The 20,187-nt window shown below is 36.3% G+C and overlaps 1 protein-coding gene across 6 annotated transcripts in view; it reads left to right on the top strand.

The window, feature by feature from the left end:
• Window positions 1–20,187, top strand: part of TNRC6B (trinucleotide repeat containing adaptor 6B) — a 145,376-nt gene that overhangs the window by 11,397 nt on the left and 113,792 nt on the right. For 4 of the 6 annotated variants that reach the window (XM_088141022.1, XM_088141021.1, XM_088141018.1 and 1 more), the window contains exon 4: window positions 6,465–6,532. The exons of 1 other annotated variant lie outside the window; for it this stretch is intronic. In XM_088141022.1, the coding sequence (XP_087997148.1) occupies window positions 6,465–6,532 (68 nt within the window). Of the gene's footprint in view, window positions 1–6,464; window positions 6,533–16,296; window positions 16,517–20,187 lie in introns of those variants that run through there. One more of the 6 variants, XM_088141020.1, reaches the window with a different exon arrangement.

Raw genomic sequence — 20,187 nt, 5'->3', positions numbered from 1 at the left:
TTACTTTTATCTGAAACCACAGTAAAAAAAAAAAAAAATCCCAAAAGAAGGCAGTGGTGAATCCATATGAATCATGCCAAGAAAAGTACTTGGATGTGTTTGTGTAAGTCACCAGGAATGAAACTCAACTGGAGAGAAACCAGAAACGTTTCAAGTTAGGAAGTTCAGCAAATACAAGTTTTATATTTAATCCAAAAACTTTGGATTGCTATAAACCAGTGTAAGATATAAAAAATATTTAATTAAGGACATTTAGGTTTGCATTTCGTGATGCCTAAAGCTAGGAGACTGGTTGGACACTGATACTTCTATATGAATGTTTAATTTTACTACATATTGGTCTTCAAGACTGTAGAAGAGTTGAAAATTATGAAGATACAGTAATTGATCAGAGTTTATTATATTTGCTGAGTATGGTAAAGACTGCAAGTCAGGCAGCTCATTATGCAATCAAATTATATTGCAAAGCTGAACTGGTTTTGCATTCTCATAAGATCTCATTAAAGACCCAACATACACAAACTTAATATTTTAGTTCAAAAATAGAATGCTATCTTGCTTTTGAAATCTGAACGTGAGTGGTTCAATTCTTAGCTCAATCTTGTGACAGGACAATCTTGGACACTTATACCAAAGAAGAGTATACACTATTTTCTGAAGTGGGATGTGGGAAGATAACTGTCAGACTCATTGAAGCATTTAACTGGCTTTTTATTACAGGTTTTTAAATGGTATTGACTGATAAAATTGCCAAGGCTTTGTTTTTTGCTTCAAATTATATTCAGTCTTATACATATGAAAATGACACTATATAGTTTAGCTGGTTTAGTAGTCTGTGTGCTAGTTCTTGGTGCAAGTATGAGTTAGGATTGTATGGGTTTCCAGCTCTCTGTTACTTTTAATACCACAGTTTTCATACGTTACCTGTCAGCATAACAGTCCTAAACAACTTGTAAGCAATAATAATTTGAAATTTAAAATGTAATAATATTTAAAAGCAAACTTTTACATTTATTTATTTAAAAGCAAATAGGATCCTTCACATAGGGCAATTCATAGTACAGGTAGTCCTTGACTTAGGATAATTGGGACCAGAATTTCTGTTGCTAAGTCCCAGTTGCTGTTGTTAACTGAATCCCATGGTGTTAGGCGAGGCATCTTCCTGCCAGCTTCCCACAACCAAAGTCAGTGGGAAAGCTAGCAGAAAGTTGCAGTCCCAGGCCACCAGGCAGGTAAGGGTTGGGGAGGGGGGAACGTGAGAGGCACTGCGCAGAGCATGGCACTAGTTAGGGAAGATGCGTGAGAGGTGCTGCAGGGGTCGGGGAGGGTGCATGGGGGTATATGAGAGGTGCCATGCAGGTCAGGGATTCTGCATGGTGGTGCAGCGCAGGTTGGGGAGGGTGCACGGGAGTGCATGAGCAGCTGCCTGTGGGTAGGGGAGCATGTGCAGAGGTGCACGAGTGGCCAACACGGTGTGAGCACAGGGGGGCTGGGGGAGGGTGCTCGGGTGGGGGAGACTTATCCCAGCGACTTCTGATCTTCCCTGTCAGCTTCCCCTTTGACTTTCTGGCAGATGGCAACCATGTGATCACGGGGCGCTTGGCAACTGGTCGTAAGCACAAACGAGTTGCCAAGCACCCAGATCACAATCATGTGACCATGGGCATGCTGGGATGGCCACAACTTCGAGGACCGTTTTTAAGTCTCCTTTTTCAGCACTGTTGTAACTTCAAACAGTCGCTGAATGAATGGTTGTAAGTCAAGAACTACCTCTAATGGCTCTTTAGAGTTGGGAAAGGGAAGAGTCAAGCTGAGCAGATTTCTGGGATAATCTTCACTGCATTCCTTCCTCTCCCTTCAGAAAATTGTTTTAAAATATGTATATGATGTCTTAGTATTATAAACGTTTTCTTGCATTTAAGGAAAAAGCTATTAATGGGTGAAATGTTACGTTCATAAATATTTGGTTTTTAGAGACAATTGCCTGAAATTAATTTGGATTTTAGATCTGACTAGAATTATGCCTTTTTTAATAAAATTATGCATTTTTTAAAATGAAAACATCCCCACCCTACATTACTGATCTTGCTCTTTTGTGTCCTGTTTTCTTTATATACTCTCCGTGAAGCAATTTACTGTGCAGGAGTCAATCTTCTAATTAAGTTCTTCCCTGCCTGCTCCCTTTCCCTGTGTCACTCCTTCCTTCTCAAATGCTCTTACATATGACAGTCAGACTCTTTTGCTTTCTTTATATTCAAATATTTATTTAAATTTTATCTCTGTCTTAATTTAATTGATCTTTTCCTCTTGTCCTTCCTCTTTAATGTTCTTCTTTCTACATTTTGAATGTATTATAAAACACAGATAATAAACTGTTGGAGTATATTTTGATGTGTAGTTTATATATAGTGTCTAGCAGTTTTGGCACTTTTATAATACTTGCCATAACAAATATGCAGATATATTTATAATCCTGATTCATTTTTCCTCTGCATTAGCATATATAATTATATTCTTTAATTGTTGGCATTTGCTTTTAAAGTGAATTCAGATAAATTGGATTCTAACATTTGTAACTTAACTTTTCTTTTTTTATAATCTTCCTATCTGTCCTGTAAAACAGGAGTTTAAAATTGGCCATCTTATGTTACACAACCAAATAATGTTTGTCTGCTGGAGATAAGAGCTTATCACTAAAGCCCAGTAACAAGTTAGACTTCAAAGCATAGGTCTTTGAGTCTTGAGAATTCTGTCAATACATGGAGATGAAGAGGTTAGAGAAGTATGTAGCCTGAATGAAACGTGTGAAATTTTGAAAGTAAGTGATAGCTAAGAATGGGACTGTTTTTAAAATCATAGATTGTTCAGAAAATGAAGAAATACTGTATATGTGGTATTTGCTTTCTAGTAATTCTCAGATTTAATTATATTTCCTTAAGCAGTCTACAACAGGTCTGATTGCTTCTTACATGCATTTCCTAATCACTTTATTTCAGTTTATATATTGTGTTTAGTTTAAAAATTATACTGGTAAAATTAGCTGGGTATTTATGTCATTTAACATCAGAATGTATTGGTAAGACTTTGTGAATCTTGTTCTATACAGTGAGGATTTGAGTCTGAGTCCTAATCAATTTTGGGGTTCCATGGATATCATCTGAAAGGCTATATATCCATGGTGCTCACAAATGCTGTGTTGTTGATTTCTGCAAAAAGGAAAAGATGGAAATTATTGTTATAATCATTTGTTTTTAACATTGATGCTGTTCCATCTCTTCAGAAATTTGTCAGTAATGACGTTACCGTACTTTATTAAGAAATTGTCATATTGCATCCTTAGAATTGCACTTGTGCAATGCTCAGTGTCTGTATTAGTTCAATTAAAGAGTGCTGTTTCCCTTAAGAACTGCTTTTGCATTTTGCTAACTCTAGAGATCTAGTTAAATGTGGAAGGGGGTAGATCTTCATTGAAGTGTACAGGCAATTCCAGTTTCTTTGAGCAACATCAGTATGGTATATAAAGATATTTGGACCACACTAACAAAAAGATATCAAAAGATACTTCAATTTCTGTTACAAAATTGAGTGTAAATGTCCAAGGTATAAGTTAATAACATAAAACTGACTAGCAAAATCTAATAGAAAGTATCTCTGTTCATAAATCAGGTTAAATTCAAAGGTGTGACATGATTTTCAAAGCTGATTGTTGCATTTTTTTTACATGGATGAGAACTAAGTGTCAATGATATATGTGAGTGGGACCATATCATACACATCTACAGAGTTCAGTTGTTTTCCAGGTTTTATAAGGTTGGGTATTTCTTTGCATTTTAAATTGGGTTACATTTATTTTACAACTTAAATACCACTTTTGTATTTTTTGTTTAACATGTCAAAATGGTGGAAGCCCCACTGGCAGTTTTTGGAATTTACCTGTGTGATCAGAGGGAGCTGTAAAGTGCTAATCCCTTTGCTAAAATCATGTCTTGGGATCACAGCCTATGCAGGAATGAAGAGCAACAAACTTCCCCTCTCCTGCATGGCCAAGAGGAATTCAGAAGTTTTTCATTGCCCATAGTTTGTTATTTCTGGAGCAATGAACTATAGCTAATGTCAAAAATAAAGCATAATTAATGCTCACCATAATTCTGGTTCTGTATACTGTGGCCAGTTGTGTTTAACTGAAAGTACTGTAGAGGCTTCCAAATAACTTCAGCTGTTCTGGAGGAAAAGCTCAAGACTGCTGGTCCATACACACACACACACACACACACACACACACACACACACACATTGGTCCAGAGATCTAGATTTGAGTTATGCTATCAATGCCTAGAGTATTTGGCATTATATATTTTTTATATTTGTTTTTATTGTATGTGAGGTATGTGTACTGCTCAGAATCTATTATTATTGGAGTGGTCTATAAGCCAAATAAATAGGTGAATGAATGAATAAATAAATTGTTGTACAGGTACATGTAACTCTTCTGAAAAGACAATGAGAAATATTGTGAGGAAAGGAGACCTGGTAGAAAAGCAAAACCCTTGTTTTTTAATAGTTCCCCAAATACCTGATTCCCAGGCCAATGTTTTGTTTGTCACTTATCACCATCCATTGTCAACTATAAGGAGTGGTGATTTTCCACTACTGAACCAGCTTTGTGATTGCTATGTACAGTGTGCAGATCTGTGAAAAAATTCTACAATCATGTTTTACAAACTCTGCAAGCCAGCAAGCTCAGCCTGGAAGTGCTGGGAGTTGATAATGGGCAGTTCTGACTTAAAAAAAAAAAAAATCTTAGTAATTAAATACTTGCTGAGTTCTAAAAGCTAATTAAAAAACAGAACCTAGTGGCATACTTTGCATTGTCTGAAGTGTCTTTAAATACAATACAGGTAGTACTCTCTTACTGGCCATTCGTTCAGCGACCGTTCGAAGTTACAGCAGTGCTGAAAAAATAACTTTATGGCCCATTTACGACCACTTACAATCCTTGCGGCATCCCTCAGTAATATGGGCTGGGAGACATGGATGCATTACTCTAATAGTTTACAGTACTTTCTTGAAATCGCTTTCTCTCCAATCTCTCTCCTCTGCAGGGGGGGGGGGGGGAGAAAATAGCAAGTGATTTCTGTAGGCAATCTCTCCTTTGCTTGACCCTTCCCCCCTCCCTGTAGAGCATTATGAAACATGAAAACTGAGATATTTTCATAGTGGAACATCCATTTAGAGATGAGTACAACTAATTAGACTAAATTACAAGTAGAAGCAGAATGATCTTTTCTTAGGTGTTGTCAACTGTTCTACAGGTAGTCCTTGTTTAACAACCCTAATTGGGACTGGCAACTCTGCCACTAAGCAAAGCTGTCACTAAGTGGGAAATCACATGACCGCGATTGTGCTTTTCAACTGGAAAGAGACAAGACCACTCAGTTTGATACCTTCGGCTTTTGTTTGCTTCCTAACCACTCCCCTGCCCTTTGAAATGCTCAAGTGCTTGCTTACTGTCTTGTGCACATCAGCAGCCAGGGAATGGGAGCCACAGGCGCACTACCCAAACAGCTTACAGTACTCTCTTGAAATCTCTTCCTTACCAATCACTCTGCTCTGTGAGGGGATAGAGAAAAAAGCAAGCAATTTCTGTAGGCAATCTCTCCTTTGCCTGACCCTTCCCCTCTCCCCGCAGATCAGAGAGATTGGAAAGGAAGGGATTGCAAGAGAGAAAGTTGTTTGCTCTTCTACACATGGAAAGTAACGATTGCACAATATGTGTAGACTTTAACTGCACATTCACTCCTGATGCATATTAATAGCAGGGGAAAAGTTTGGTTTTCTTTTCCCCTTACATGATATTCTCTATTCCAAAGAATATTGTATTCAGAAACATTCAGCATATTCAATCTCAGATGTTAGTGCAGCTTGGTCTACTAGAATATGGAACTTGATCACAGTAAGCTGCTGTAGTATTTGCAAAGAAAAAGACCTAAACTTGTTTTAAAGAAAATTATTTTTGCCAGTCACTTCTTCCTCTAGCCTAACCCATTTCCATCCAGTCTTTTTGTAACCGATGCCATCCCACCTTTGTTTTTTATCTTTTTTTTTTTCCAGACTTTTCCACTTAACTGTTGGGTTGCCCAAGATCTTTCCCTGCTGGGTATTGCTAAGGGAGGCAATAGTTGCTGCAACAAAAAAATAAGTCCTCATATTGAAAAAAAAATGTAACTCCATATCCACTACTTAAAAACATTCCTCATGCTTGTCTTTATCGTCTATCAGCATAACTAAAACTATATATGATATAGGTATAATGACTGTGAGAGTGCGCCTTGTTAAACTAGAATTAATGGTCTTTTGGATGGGGTAACACATGTACACGATAACTGACTGACAAGGAAGAGGGGCACATAGGGCAGCATGCATTTTGTTTCATCCGTGCTGACCTACAATGCTTGCCTTCGCAGATGGAACATGAGGATTTTGTAATGGAAGGGCATGGCAAGACTCCACCTCCTGGTGAAGAAAACAAACAGTGAGTCATGTTTATTTAAGAAGGGCCTTAATAGAGTATGATACAAAGCACTTGTTAGTAAATGTGAATGAACTCTTACTTCCTTTTTAAGGAATTCACTATTTAGTTATTTTAATGTTAAAACTTAAACTGCTAAAGTGTGCAATTCTAAACATACTTACTAGGAAGTAAGCATGGTGAAGCTCCTGAGTAAGCATCAGACTTGGAACAAACCATGAAAAGGTATTTTGATGGATATAATCTGAGAATATTCTATACTGCCAACAGCATAGAAAAACTGCCACCTTTTTGCAAAAAGAATTGCAGTAGACCTCTCTATTAATATTTTGTATTTATCTCAGATGCATTTGTTATGAAATATGAGTCTTAACATTTCAGTCCTCAACAACTCCGAGTAAGTACTATTATATGCATTAGGAGCTGTAATTAAACTATAGTGTTGCCCTGCGACAGTATACTGTGGCTTAATGAAAGTGCATAAAGATCACGGTGAGTTACTTTTGATAGAACACTTAAATTTAATTTTTATAGGATTTTTTCTTCTGACATACCGTAATCCAAATGGTAATTTTTTTTAAGAGACTATCTAGTACTGCATCTTGAAACAACTGTGTTTTAGGGTAGTTCCCAACAACATTTCAGTACTTTTGTTATTGTTATCTAGAAATCTAAAGTGTAGAATTTGACTGATTTTCAGATCAGTGTGAGCTGTGGTGACATTCTCCTCTCCTCTGATCAGTATGCTTTTGCTTACCTCTCTGTCCAAAATCCACTTTCTTGTGCATTCCTTTTCCATCAATAATACTGGTCTCCTGTTTTTCCATAGGATATGGATTCTTTTGTTGATGTTACTTCTGCCTCCTTTCTTTAGGCATCTGCCTGCTCAGCCCGTCTTTACTACAAACTCCTTTTCCTCAACCCACACTTTGGGCATAGTGTTTCATGTGAACTGAAGTTAACTAAGTTAAAAACTGTCATCTGTTAACTGAGTTAAAAGTGTTTGAATTACTGATAACATTACTGATGAAAGAATTCTGCTACATTGTGACATGTTTACTTCTTCTGTTTCCTATTTGAAAGAGTAAAGTCTTAAAATGTTTTATATCAAATATAAACTTAATTTGTTTGGCTTATGCAGCAAAAGTGCAAAATGCATAAAAGCAAGATCTGAAGACCATTATTTGTACTTTAAGAACAAAATTATATTGAAAGAGCTGATGGGATTTTTTTTTCATTCATTCATTCAGAATTCATACTTACATTGCAGCCCTCTTACCTCAGGGTAGCAGAGTTAAATGAAGTCACTCCCATTTTTTCTTTACCACAAACCTGCTATACAGATGAGGTTGAAAGGGAATAAATAGCAGGCCCAAGGTAATGCTGTGAATGGGGAAGATGAACCTTGTTCTTTGATCAAAGGCTAACATTGTAGACATTACACAATACTGTTTCTTCTGTTGTTCGGCCTAAAACGTCTTCTATTGAAGCAATGATTCATTTAAGCATTTTAAGATCATATTTCCTACAATAATAATATAAATTATACTTTTTCTGCATTCCCTGCAAACTGTTCTAATTACAAACAGAGCAGGATAATTTCTGGGTTTCTTTTTCAACATAATAAGCTTGATTGTTTCAGAAGCTTCTGGATTCAAAGGCACATTCTGGAGACATATATCTTCCAAACAATAATACCTGAAATTCCATCTCTTTCTATGTTTTCCAAAACTTCTTTTTCAATCTCACTAGTTAAGAAAAGTTGTCTGTGGATATTAGCATAACTATGGATTCATGTTATTCCTGATATATGCAGAATTCCTTATTGAAGAACATTGTATTTCTCAGTATTTATCTTTGGAGAATACTATTTTCACCTCTTCTCCATCTTCCAAAATTGCCTTCAGGTGAAGCACAACTCCTGGTAACTGACACATCTATGCAGTTTTCTTATTTAACTTATTAGGTTTATATTCCACCTTTATTTTATACAGCTCAAGGCAGTGTACGTAATGCTCCTGCCTCCTATTTTCCTCACAATGACAACCCAGTGAGGTGGAAATGGTTTGCCATTAACTTCTCAAATCCATCTGTCACCCTGGACTTTCTAGGTGGTTCCCCTCCAAATGCTAACCAGGTCTGATTCTGTTTAGCATTCTAGATCTTCTAAGGTCAGTTGAGTCCTGCCACATGTAGAAGCTGACTTCTATTAATTAAAAAGCTGTTGAAAGTTTTATTACGGCTTCTTTGCTTTGTTGTCTCTTCCTAAATCTACTAAATTCTGCCTATAGACCACACTTATCTGCTTCAAGTGCCAGATCTGAGCCTCATAAAATATCCCACCCCAAGTAGATCCAGGAGTCCAACTTAATCGCCAGACCTGGAGCAGAATTTACCAAAAAAAAAAAAAATGATGATGATGATGATCATGACAAAGTAGAAGCAGCAGCAGCTTCATTCTTCCTATGAGAATTCTCCTTGTAACATTAATCCTATTCTCTTCAGTGGTACTATTTCTTTTTCTATTTTTAATGACAAAATGGTCAGTGCCTTGCTGCTGCAATGCAGATTCCCCCCCCCCCCGCTTTTTAAACCTGTTTTTCCCTTTAGGCTTTCTGTAAACAAATCACCTAGAGGCAGGTTCTACAGAGGCATGACTGCGTGTGTCTATGACAAGATCCATAGTGCCCCAGACTACTTGAAAGGGCAAAAATGCTGATCGTACTTAGGAGGCATAGACTTTCCTCTCCTAAAACACCATTTTCACCCTCTCCCTACTAAACATGGTGATCTTGGTATTTCCCAAGTCAAATTATAAATAATGTATAAGGTTATTTCTTTAAACAACAAACTCAGATTTTTTAAAATTTAATAACCCAGTTATCTAAGGTCAAGATGAAGGCTGTGAAGAGTTTTCCTTTATTAGAAGAAAAAGGGGTACAGTATCTAGAAACAGGAATGTTCTTCTGTATAAATGTCTGGAGCTGCATGGGAAGTGCAGAAAGTATCCTGGTAACTTTCCATAAGATATCATGAGAGTTTTGTGGCTAACTCAATAGATGAGCCTGAGTATTTGAATTATAGTCTGTGATATTTTGTTGCCTGGAACTAACTACTTTCTGTGTGTACCATATATCAGCTTTGGTATATAGCCTTTCTAGGCAATTGTGGACTAGGAGAACTTTGGATTCAGTGCGGACTCATTCAGCCTAATGTTCATTTAGGATGATTTTGACTGTTCTTTTTAGACCAGCCTTTTTCAACCTTTTTACCTTGGAGGAATTATTGAAATAATTTTCGGGTCTTAGGGAACAACTGCACAAAAATTATTATTATATCTACAGCTCACAGTACATTTTTTTTCCCAATAACAAACCCTTGTGGAACCTCTAGTGACCTCCCGCAGAACCCTACAGTTCCACAGAATCCCAGCTGCTCTAGACTGTTAATATATTATTGTATTAACTTTTGGAAGTTTTGCAAGAAAAAGTTATATTTGTTGCCTTGATTATCCTCCTTATATTCCAGTACCTATAGTGATAAATAATGACATATGTTTGCAAATAATCCATCTGTGTCCATGTTATTGACTAATTAGAAGACTGTTGTTCTTGAGCTCAGTAGAAATAAATCAAAATAAATTTTCAGTTTTCATTGCATTTAATGCTAATTTTTAACGCTTTGTAAAAAGCTTGTACATGTACTACAGGTAGTCCTCAAGTTACAACCATTTGTTCAGAGACCGAAGATACAACAGTGTTGAAAAAGGAGACTTATGACTGGTCCTCAAAGTTGTGGCCATCCCAGCATCCCCATGGTCATGTGATCACAATCTGGGTGCTTGGCAACCCATTTGCACTTCCTACCAGATGCCAAGTGCCCTGTGATCACATGATTGCCATTTGCAACCTTCCCCAAGCATAGAGGGCACTTTCCTTCCCCCCTTTGCTCACACACACCCCGTGCCCTCTTTCCTTAGCCTCCCTGCGATCGCACACATGCATGCACATACCCCACACCCTCTTTCCATGACTTCCCTGCAGTCACACATGCTCTGCACCCTATTTCCTCAGCCTCCCTGTGCTCATACACACGCACCCCACGCCCTCTTTCCCTGGACTCCCTGCAATCACATGCACCCCACACCCTCATTCCCTGACTTTTCTGAGCTCATGCTGCACTGAGCAGCCCCGACTCACGCGCAGCCTTTGCCAAGCCTCCCAGGGGCCCCCATCCGGCACCCCCATGCTTCTTACCTGAGACTCCCTCCACTTCCCACTTAATAACCCATGTGTCTTGGGTTACTATGACAACCCAGATGTTGTGCTTTACACCTGTATCGCTTAGTGATGGCAACACCAGTCCCAATTGCAGTTGTAACTCAGGACTACCTGTACATATAACTATAACAGAGCAGGCAAATCCTAACTGGTCACAGTAGATATCTTTTGGGTAGGAATCATAACCTATGATTCCAGTTAAAGCTTCAGAAATAATTTAATTTAAGGAAACTAAGTTTTTGTCCTCGCCTCTTCTACTAGATGACTTACATACTTCAGGTTGCCAGAGGTCAGATGTAGCCCTCGGTCCAAGAAAGATGCACACCCTTGGTTTACACAAAACAATAATGATGGTCAAATTAGAACTTCCTCATGAAATTGGTTGCATTAAATCAGATGAAGTAATACAACTTGGACCTCTCTAGATATAGATTGCAAGAGTTACAAATAATGGCTAGAACTGTTGTCAGTTGAAAACTGAAACATCTGGCAGCACTAATATCTCTAGGGATATTTTGTGACTCAATAATGCACATTTTAGTAGTATAATAAAAAAAAATGAGAAAAGAAGAAAAACCCCAGTGCTAGTTTAAAAAAAATAAATCAGAGATTTTATGTTACAGAACCTGTTAAAAATTAAGTACTCACTCCCTGCAGCTGCTAACCATTTATAATACTAATATGTGTCATGTATAAAGTCTTTTTTTGTTTTCATCTGTTTTTCGATAGAATGGTGAGCTGAATTTTTAGTTCACTCATTTAGATAGAGAATGAATGAGGACTGAATCACAAAACATATATAAAGAATGAGGGAATGGGGTGAAAACAGGAAGACTCTAGTAAAGCTATAGTAGGCTGGAGTTGATGAGCTCCTCAGAAAGAGAGATGTTTAAAGAACAAAAGACAGTGTACAAAGCAGTATGTAGACACGGTAGAAGCACAGTTAAAAAGATAGTAATAGTAATAGTAAAGAATATTGGTGTTAAAACTAGGTTTACCTATTTCCTTTTTTCCCCCTATATTTCTTTTCTTACTACTATTTTTCTGTTCTTTGCATAATATTGCTTTCCCTTGAAGGGAATAGTATATGATGGTGTATGTATCTCATTGCTCTTTTAAACATTTTTACTGAGTAGGTTAAGAGGATTATGCTTATGTTTTTAAAGCTATTGTTAGTTCAGTGTTACTTCAATATCCATTTGTAGTAGTTTAATCTGACTGCAAAACTGTCGTTTGTCCTGATTAGCAGTATTCAGATCTCTGTTAAGTATTTTTAGATTGAACAAGCTTAAATTGAAATAAATGTTTTATCTGCAGTGTAAGCCTCGCTCCAGAGCTGCTGTCTTGTGGAAGCAAACGCTGGAAATACAATCTCTTTGGCTTTTGACTAAGGTCAATTATAGCATTTCAAAACTATGTTGCAATTCTAATATCAAAGAAGTGTTTCTTTTCCTCCTAAAATGCAGGAGTATATGAGAGCAATCCACAGCGCTAAGTCTTTCACATTACGTGGTGAAAGAGTTTAATTTTAAAGGTCTGCATACTTTACTGTTTACGCATAAGTAGCTAGCTTGGCCTAGACAGCTATATCTCAAGCCAAAATCCATGGAAACTGGTTCATAGCGAAGCATACTGTGTTAATATGCTGCCCACACCAACCAATAACCATTTATTTGCTTGCTTTCAGCTGTACTAAAACTCTTCATTCTTTTCTTTTTTCTTGGGGGGTGGGAGACCAAAGTGAGTCCTTTCTTAAATTTATTTTTCTATAGTGGTGTTTGAATTTGATTGGTCAAGAAGAATTGTCCTTATTTCATTTTATGTTAGGTAAAAACTTTTTTTTAAAGTTTTTCTTGGTTTTTGAAGTTTGCTTTTTATAGATTCTCAAACAGGCATTGTCTTAACTAACTTTAAAAATCTCTCTGTTGCTTGGCTTTACTGCTCTGGGTTATAGGAAGAAAACCTGAATAATATATATGCAGTTGCATTTTCCCAGAAATATATAAATTTCTTAATTGACTGATTGTTTGATTAAGTGCCATCAAGTCATTTTCGACTCCTAGTAACCACTTAGATAGATAAATATAAAATCCTACTTTATACGGAGGTAATTTTTCCATGCAGCTTAGTCTTGGAAACTCCTAAGAGCAATAGCTTTCAAGGGTTTGAGATAGGATTATTTCAGTCATACCTATCTGATGACACTATAAGTTGAACCTGGGTTCTTTTGGGATGTTCTGTACCATTGAATTATGTCTCTTCTGAAAATAGAACACTTTAGAGCAGTGTTTCTCAACCTTGGCAACTTGAAGATGGGTGGACTTCAATTCAAATTCTGGGAGTTGAAGTCCACCCATCTTCAAGTTGCCAAGGTTGAGAAACACTGCTTTAGAGAGTAACCCCATATCAGTATCGCTCCCAACTTTTTCTTTTGTTCAGATATGAAGGATATTATGATCACAGTGCAGGTAATTCTGCTTAACTGAATAATGTTCCGTCCCTTTTTTTCCCAGGCTGGATATACATACTGTATTTAAAACATCTATCTAGCCTGAGCACCAGTATAAACTACCATAATTGGTGGTTGTGGGTGACAATATTCTTCCATTTGCATTTTTACTTATTGAAGAAATAGATTATTGTAGCATTTGTCCTGTGAATTTTTACATTTACATATAACAATGTATTTTATAACCTGATCCTTGAATTACACATTTTTATAATATTGTCATTCTGATGTATGTACAGTAAGTATCATGTTGCAATAAATTATAATTTGTTAGAAGCTGATTAAAGATGCTCTATAAAAAGCAACACTAAAAGGACCGTTTGGGTCTTTTGAGAATCTCTGATGCTCTTTAGAAAAAATAAAAGTGACAGAAATAAGTTTTCCTTCAAATGCATGCTCATCACTATCGAACACTTGCAATATTAGGTGTGATCTACGTCAGTGTTTCTCAACCTCAGCAACTTTAAGATGTGTGGACTTCAATTCCCAGAATTCTCCACAGTGGAATTCTGGGAGTTGAAGTCCACACATTTTAAAAGTTGAGGTTGAGAAACACTGATCTACGCTATGCCTCCAGCTTTTACTCATTAACATTATTACTTTCCCAAATTCTAAACTAAACATTAAAAACTGAAGAGAAGGGGATATCTTCACCTTCCAAAGGCTGCTAGACCCCTTTGTGTTATGTTTCTGAGATAGATCTGCTGCCAATCCATGTGTGATTTACAGTAATTTCTAAACCTTAGCCTGAACAAAGGACTCCAGTTCTGCCTCTAAAGGATTGCCCCTTTTCCAGAGCTTGCTTTCTTTTTTTAATTCTAAAATACCAAGTAATCTGGCACATTGTAAGACTAGTTCAGTGCCGAGCAAAAGGACTAATTCCCAGTCCACTGTATTTATTTAAAAATCCAGGAAAGAGTCAGATATGATTAGTTGCAATTTGAGATAAAACAAAAGTCAGACTTTACTAAGTTGATTCCCCCACAGAGCTGATTTCTAACTCCATGACGTGGAGGGGGGAAAATTAGTTTGCATTCTAGTGTGAAGGAATGCTGTAGAATTAGCATGTCACAAAATATTACATCTTTCGAACCAGTGATCACTTTCTAGAAATAGCAACTATTTGTAAGCATTTGAAGTGTGCAGTATTGTGAAGGGGTAAGGAGAGAACTTTGAAGCATAAAAGCTATAACAACATCCTACATTAACCCCCCCCAACAAAAAAGATGAGCAAGTTGGCATAAGCATTTCCAATATTAACTACTATTTCTGTTGACTGATTATGGTTATTGTATGTTAATATTTACTGAGCTTAATTGCAAATTTAGAACAGAAAAATATTCTGTGAGAATTGGGATTTGGAACATATTTATCCTTTCTCCACATTGTTTCTGTAATAGGATTCACAGGACTGTTTCTGGGTTTTGGTTATTCTTTTTCTCCCTTATGAAATGCCTTGAGCTGAAGGACCAGGTTAGGAACAGATCATCATGGAGAAAATATATCTATGTGGTCACTAAGAGTTGACCACAGTGTGATGGCATGTAATCAATCAAAATCAATGAAATTGTGGTTGAAGGGGTGGGTTTAATAGTGACTGACCCATATTTCACCTCATGGTAGAGCAGGGGCTTGTATCTAGATTTTCCTGGTTCAATATTCTAGTTTGTCAAATGAAGAGACACATTAGTAGATAGGCCTGTTTTAAGGGAACTTGGTTTCAAAGTGTTTCACTTACAAATTCTTGTTCTAACTCATGTTTTCTTATTTGCTTACCTAAGGGATGTTTGTGATGATCATAAATATAGACAGAAGTACTTTGAAAATTAACTCTAAAATAAATGCTAAGTAATCATAAAAAGACAAAGTGGAAAGGAGTTGGTTAATCTAGCTGCTCAGTGAGTCTTTTCCAAAGTGGGATTTACTTCTGAGTAAATGTATAGGAAGATGATAGAGTATTCCACAATCAAGATGGCAAGCAAATACGCAAACTACTTGGCTAGTTACACGTAAACAATACTTAAGAGTATTAACAGAAGTAATCGGTGCCCTGAAAATTAGTTGTAGAATAAACGGAAAGTTTGTGGACTAGCTTGGAATGTTGTGTGAAGGGAGCTAAACACATTAATTTGGTTAAATAAATTATTAGGCTAGGCTAGTAATGTTTCATCCCATTTTTATGTATGCAACATGGACTCTCTGTCTTCTCTAATATTGCACCCTTTATTTTCAAATAGTTGTAAGCTACTGTGACTGTCATATTCAATATTACAGAAGCAGTATTAAAGAATATATCATATTATAGAGTGATATATTTATTACAGAAAATCTGTTCACTTAATCAGGAATTAATGTTTAAGTGATGCTATTAAAGAGTTTGTAATTCTAAATTTGCACCATGTGCTGATTTTTATTCCAAACGATTAGCACAGTATGCTAAAATCACTTTTGCTTTTTATGGACAGAATGAGTAAGAATATGGATTGCAACAGTTAACAAGCTCTAACTTTTCACCATATACGGATTTAATGTTATATTTTGGCATTAAATGACAGGTAAATACTTAGGTGCCTTGCCCGACATTCTCATCTAGCTGTCCTGTATTTTCCATCCATTATGTGAAAAATAAACATAGAAAAAGCGTAAATTGATTACTAATTGTCATATTAAAATAAAAGATTTGATTCTAGGGAAAAGAATTTCAGCCTGTTGCCGATTTTTATTAAAACGTAGGGCTTTGTACGGTATACAGCTGAGAAGGAGTAGAAAGCAAAGCGTACTAGGTGCAGTTTGCACAAACGAAGGAAAGAATGGTAAAGAAACGCCTCTTATTCAAAGAAATGCGTTCTCTTTAAGATTATACATTTCCAACCCTCTTCCTGGTTGACAATGTACGCTGGTCACATGATTCGTCTCTATTTGAAGGTCACAAAAAGCTGCTTCCTTTATGGGGGAAGAATTGGACGAGTAAGCGGGAGTGCGCGCGCGGTGGCGCGCCTGTGCGTGTGCGCGCGCGCGAGCGATTGCGATCGAGTGAGCGAGTTCAACCCAAAATGGCCGACGGAGTCTTTGCTGGCTTTTGAACGTTTCAATTTGAGAAAATAGAAATATAGCAGAATCATTTTGAGATCTCGTCACTTCCATTTTTACTTCGTATGCCTCAACTTGCTGGATTTAAGCACTGTTGCACTTTATGAGGTCAGTAGTTTATATATTATTTTGTGCTGGTTAGCTTGACCGCTTCATTTGATTTTGCACCACGATGTTTGCCTCGCATAAATGGCTTGATCTTGTTCAGATGCAGTTGCCAGGTCTTGGAGAAGATCGCTCAAAGGTATACGTGGCAAATTTTGGAAACATTAAATGACTTTTAAAAGTCTGAGTACAATTAGCTTAACGTGCTTGGCTGTATTAAATCTTTCTAACGAATCTCATCTGAGGCTTTATCTTTTCTCTCTTTCTATACCTACCAACACGTTTGTGTCTTTTGAGGCTTTTATCTCTGGTGCAAAAATTAGCATAAATTAAATGGGCTTGTATTCTTTCTTGCTGCTATGATTGGCCAGGGAAGGGGGAGGTGCATAATTTTATAATGCTTTTATATTCTAGAGATTCACAGAAATAAAATAATGCAGCACTGCAGCTTTTAAAGAGGGATTTGAAGTAATTAATGAAGCAGCTTGTGGGTTTTTCTGGAAGGGGCTTATGATTCAGAATCTTATCAGGCAAAACATATATAAGTATCTCTTGTGTCTGGGTGTCTCCTCACCCCAAAAATACAATTATTTCACTTCTCTTGTATTTTGGATTGCAGTTGGAGGCAAATGGTTGTCCTCTATAAACATGACATTAGGGTTCAGGGGAAACTATCTTACTAGTTGATCCCTGCTAGGAAAGGTTAAGTTTAAATATCAATGTGAAATATGAATATTATTTAGAATATTTTAAGAATCTATTTTATGCAGTGTGCTGTTGCGAATGAGATTCATGTGGGAATAATGGATGGGGCTTTTTTTTCCAAATAGGTCTTTTTTCTTTAAAAATGAAGCCTCATGTCTACCCATCTCACCAAAGGGACCAGAACAGTAGGCACTATAAAATTTACTTTAGGTGAAGGAACCCCTTCCCTTTGCATTGTGAGAGTGAGAATGCGATATAATGCACTTCTCTGTGAGTAGAATTGAATAGGACAAAGCAAATTTTTATTGTCATGCGCTTCTCCCATCTTTCTGAAGGGCCTTGTGTTTAGTTTGTATTGTGATTCTGTAGGATATAGGTGCAGCTAATCATAATGGTTTTGTTGCAATTGATAAATTATCAGAATGTTGCTTGAAATCTTAGATTTATACTAGCTCATGCATTGATATCAAATATCTATTTCTCATGTCATAAAATAAGAATCTTATGAGATGTTTAACTTATTCCATAATTACCTGTATGTATCCTGAATTAGGCTGTATTGTCTTGAGAAAATAAAATCTGTTTTTGAGTCTATTATAGTGAGAATCGCTCTATTCTGTTATATTGAAAATGGCTTTATTCTTTGAGGTTGTTATATTCTAATGTGCTCACATACACGTACATGAGAGATTTGCTCAAGACAAATAACCTCACTTTGGTTTTGAGGGTTAGCATATTAAGTATGAAATTACAGTTTGTGTACTGCTAATACATACCATACAGTTCTGTATCACTAACTCTAGTGAGGAAGATGGAATAAATCATTTGAAAAACATTCTATGGAAGCTCAGCAAAGATAATAAGTACTGTCTTGAGCTAGGCAGGCCATCAGCCTAACAATTTAAATGTGTCATTTCTTTGGGAGAGATCCTAAAAACTGTGGTCCAAACAACTGAGAATTTCAAAATTGTATTCTTATAATGGTAATTTAAAGAATACCATTTTGAAATTCTCATATATTTTTAAATAAGTATGCATTTTGGTTGGTGTAATACTTTTAAAAAATGGCTTACTGCTAAGCAGAGCCTTTATACATTTTATGAGTATAATCCAGAATAATTGGAAAAGCAGCTGACATTGCTGCAGAATGGTGTCAGAATACCTGGGACAGTTTGTCTGTGGTTGAAGACTATGGCTTCAATTCTATGAATATGTAGATGCTCAATGAGTCTTTTCCAAATTGAAAGACATATTTCTGAATAAATGGATAGAAAGATGTTTAGGTAGAGTATGTCCACATAATGCATAATACTTGGTTAGAAGAAGTAAATAATAAACATTCATAATGGGTATATTGTTAAAAAGTGCAGAATAAAAAAAGTAGATTGGTACCTGTTCCAATATCCTGATTATCAGTCATTCAGTATCCTCATAGCTCATAATAATAGAAAATAAAAGCAATAGCCCTTCTCTAATATTGCTCTAATTAGTTTTCAGTGGCATGGTATCTTTGAACATTGAGGTTCCATTTAATTACCATGGGCAGACATAACAATTGGTAGCTTCTTTCAAATTTCCTAAAGCCTTCTAATCTAGGGATTGTCAGTATCTTTTGTTCCCCCAGCCCCACTCATCTTTTTAAATTAAAAAAAAAAAACTCAAATTCTTTATCCTTTCATTATAAGAAAGATATTCCAACTCTTTGATCACTTTGGTTATCCTTCTCTGGATTCTTTTTGTATATACAGTGCCTTTTTTCCAGCTTATCGTATTAGTTCAATAAATAATTAGACTACTATACAAAGTGTTACTTCCTAGATTCTAGCATTTGTAATGACTTAATACTTGGATTTAGTAGAAAGCCTACAATGGGATATGATTTAGTATAATTTCATTAACGATTCTATTTCATTTATGATAATTATTGATAACCCTCCATTTCAGACATATAATTTTCCCTTTTATAATGTTCTGTTTTCAACATAGAAAAGTATCCTGTATCCCAATCCTGTTTGCTAGATAGTCATGATTCATTTCTGAGCAAGATGTGCTCTAAATCAACAGCAGTGTTATATCTGTAATTCATTTGTTTCAAAACTAGTGTAGCCAAACTATCTTGATTCCCCTTTGTTGCACATTGTATTAAAATATTGTGGTTTGAGTCCATCATTTCTTATCATGTATGAATAGGAAATTAGTTCAAATTCCAATAAAACTAGGATCTTGTTCATATTTAAAGGGGAATTGAATTTCTACAAAACCCAGAACTTTTAATTCTTGTGTATGAACGAGCAGGAAGGAGCACGTCAACAATATTTTTGTTAGATCTCTTCAGGTTATTAATAAGAATTCTGATTATCTGACTCAATTTCAGCCTGGGTACAGGCCTGGTTTTGAAATAAAAACAGTATTGATTGCTTCTAACATATATCAGGGAAAGGACAAGGTAATCTGATCCTTCTAGTTCTTCACATCATCTCAATACCATTGACTATAATATCCTTCCAGATTGGGTTTGGGTAGCACGATGGCTCCAATCCTATTTGACAGGTAATCCTCAAGAGACAGATGTAGCAGAGCTCTCTTATCTTGTGGTCTTTGGTTTATGAGATACTGAAATATTCCATCTTGTCACATGTACTGCTCATCAACTATATGAAACTGCTGGCAAAGAGAGGGCATCATCAGAAATTTGCACTGCAACATCACTTATAGATGAATCACAAACACTATGGATGTTTTTCGTATATCAGTCAAAGGAAGACTGTAAAAAGATTGACTCCTGTGATGATGCGAATACATCCATGCAATTTTATTGGCAACAATGTGGAAATGATTACTATTATCTTCTTGAATATATTTTATCTAGCTACAGCCCTGGTATTCCTTAGTTTTCTCCTACTGAAACCCTAACCAGGTCCAATTTTAATTAATTTCCAAGGCCTGCTAGATGCTGAGACAGTCAGACT

The sequence above is a fragment of the Python bivittatus genome, unplaced genomic scaffold (genome assembly GCF_059951505.1).
Source record: "Python bivittatus isolate LINGU-HERP-01145 unplaced genomic scaffold, Pbiv_v1 ctg000330_np1212, whole genome shotgun sequence".
NCBI classification, from domain to species: Eukaryota; Metazoa; Chordata; class Lepidosauria; order Squamata; family Pythonidae; genus Python; species Python bivittatus.
The sequence above is the reverse complement of the archived record's forward strand: the minus strand, read 5'-3'. Positions and strand labels throughout refer to the sequence as shown.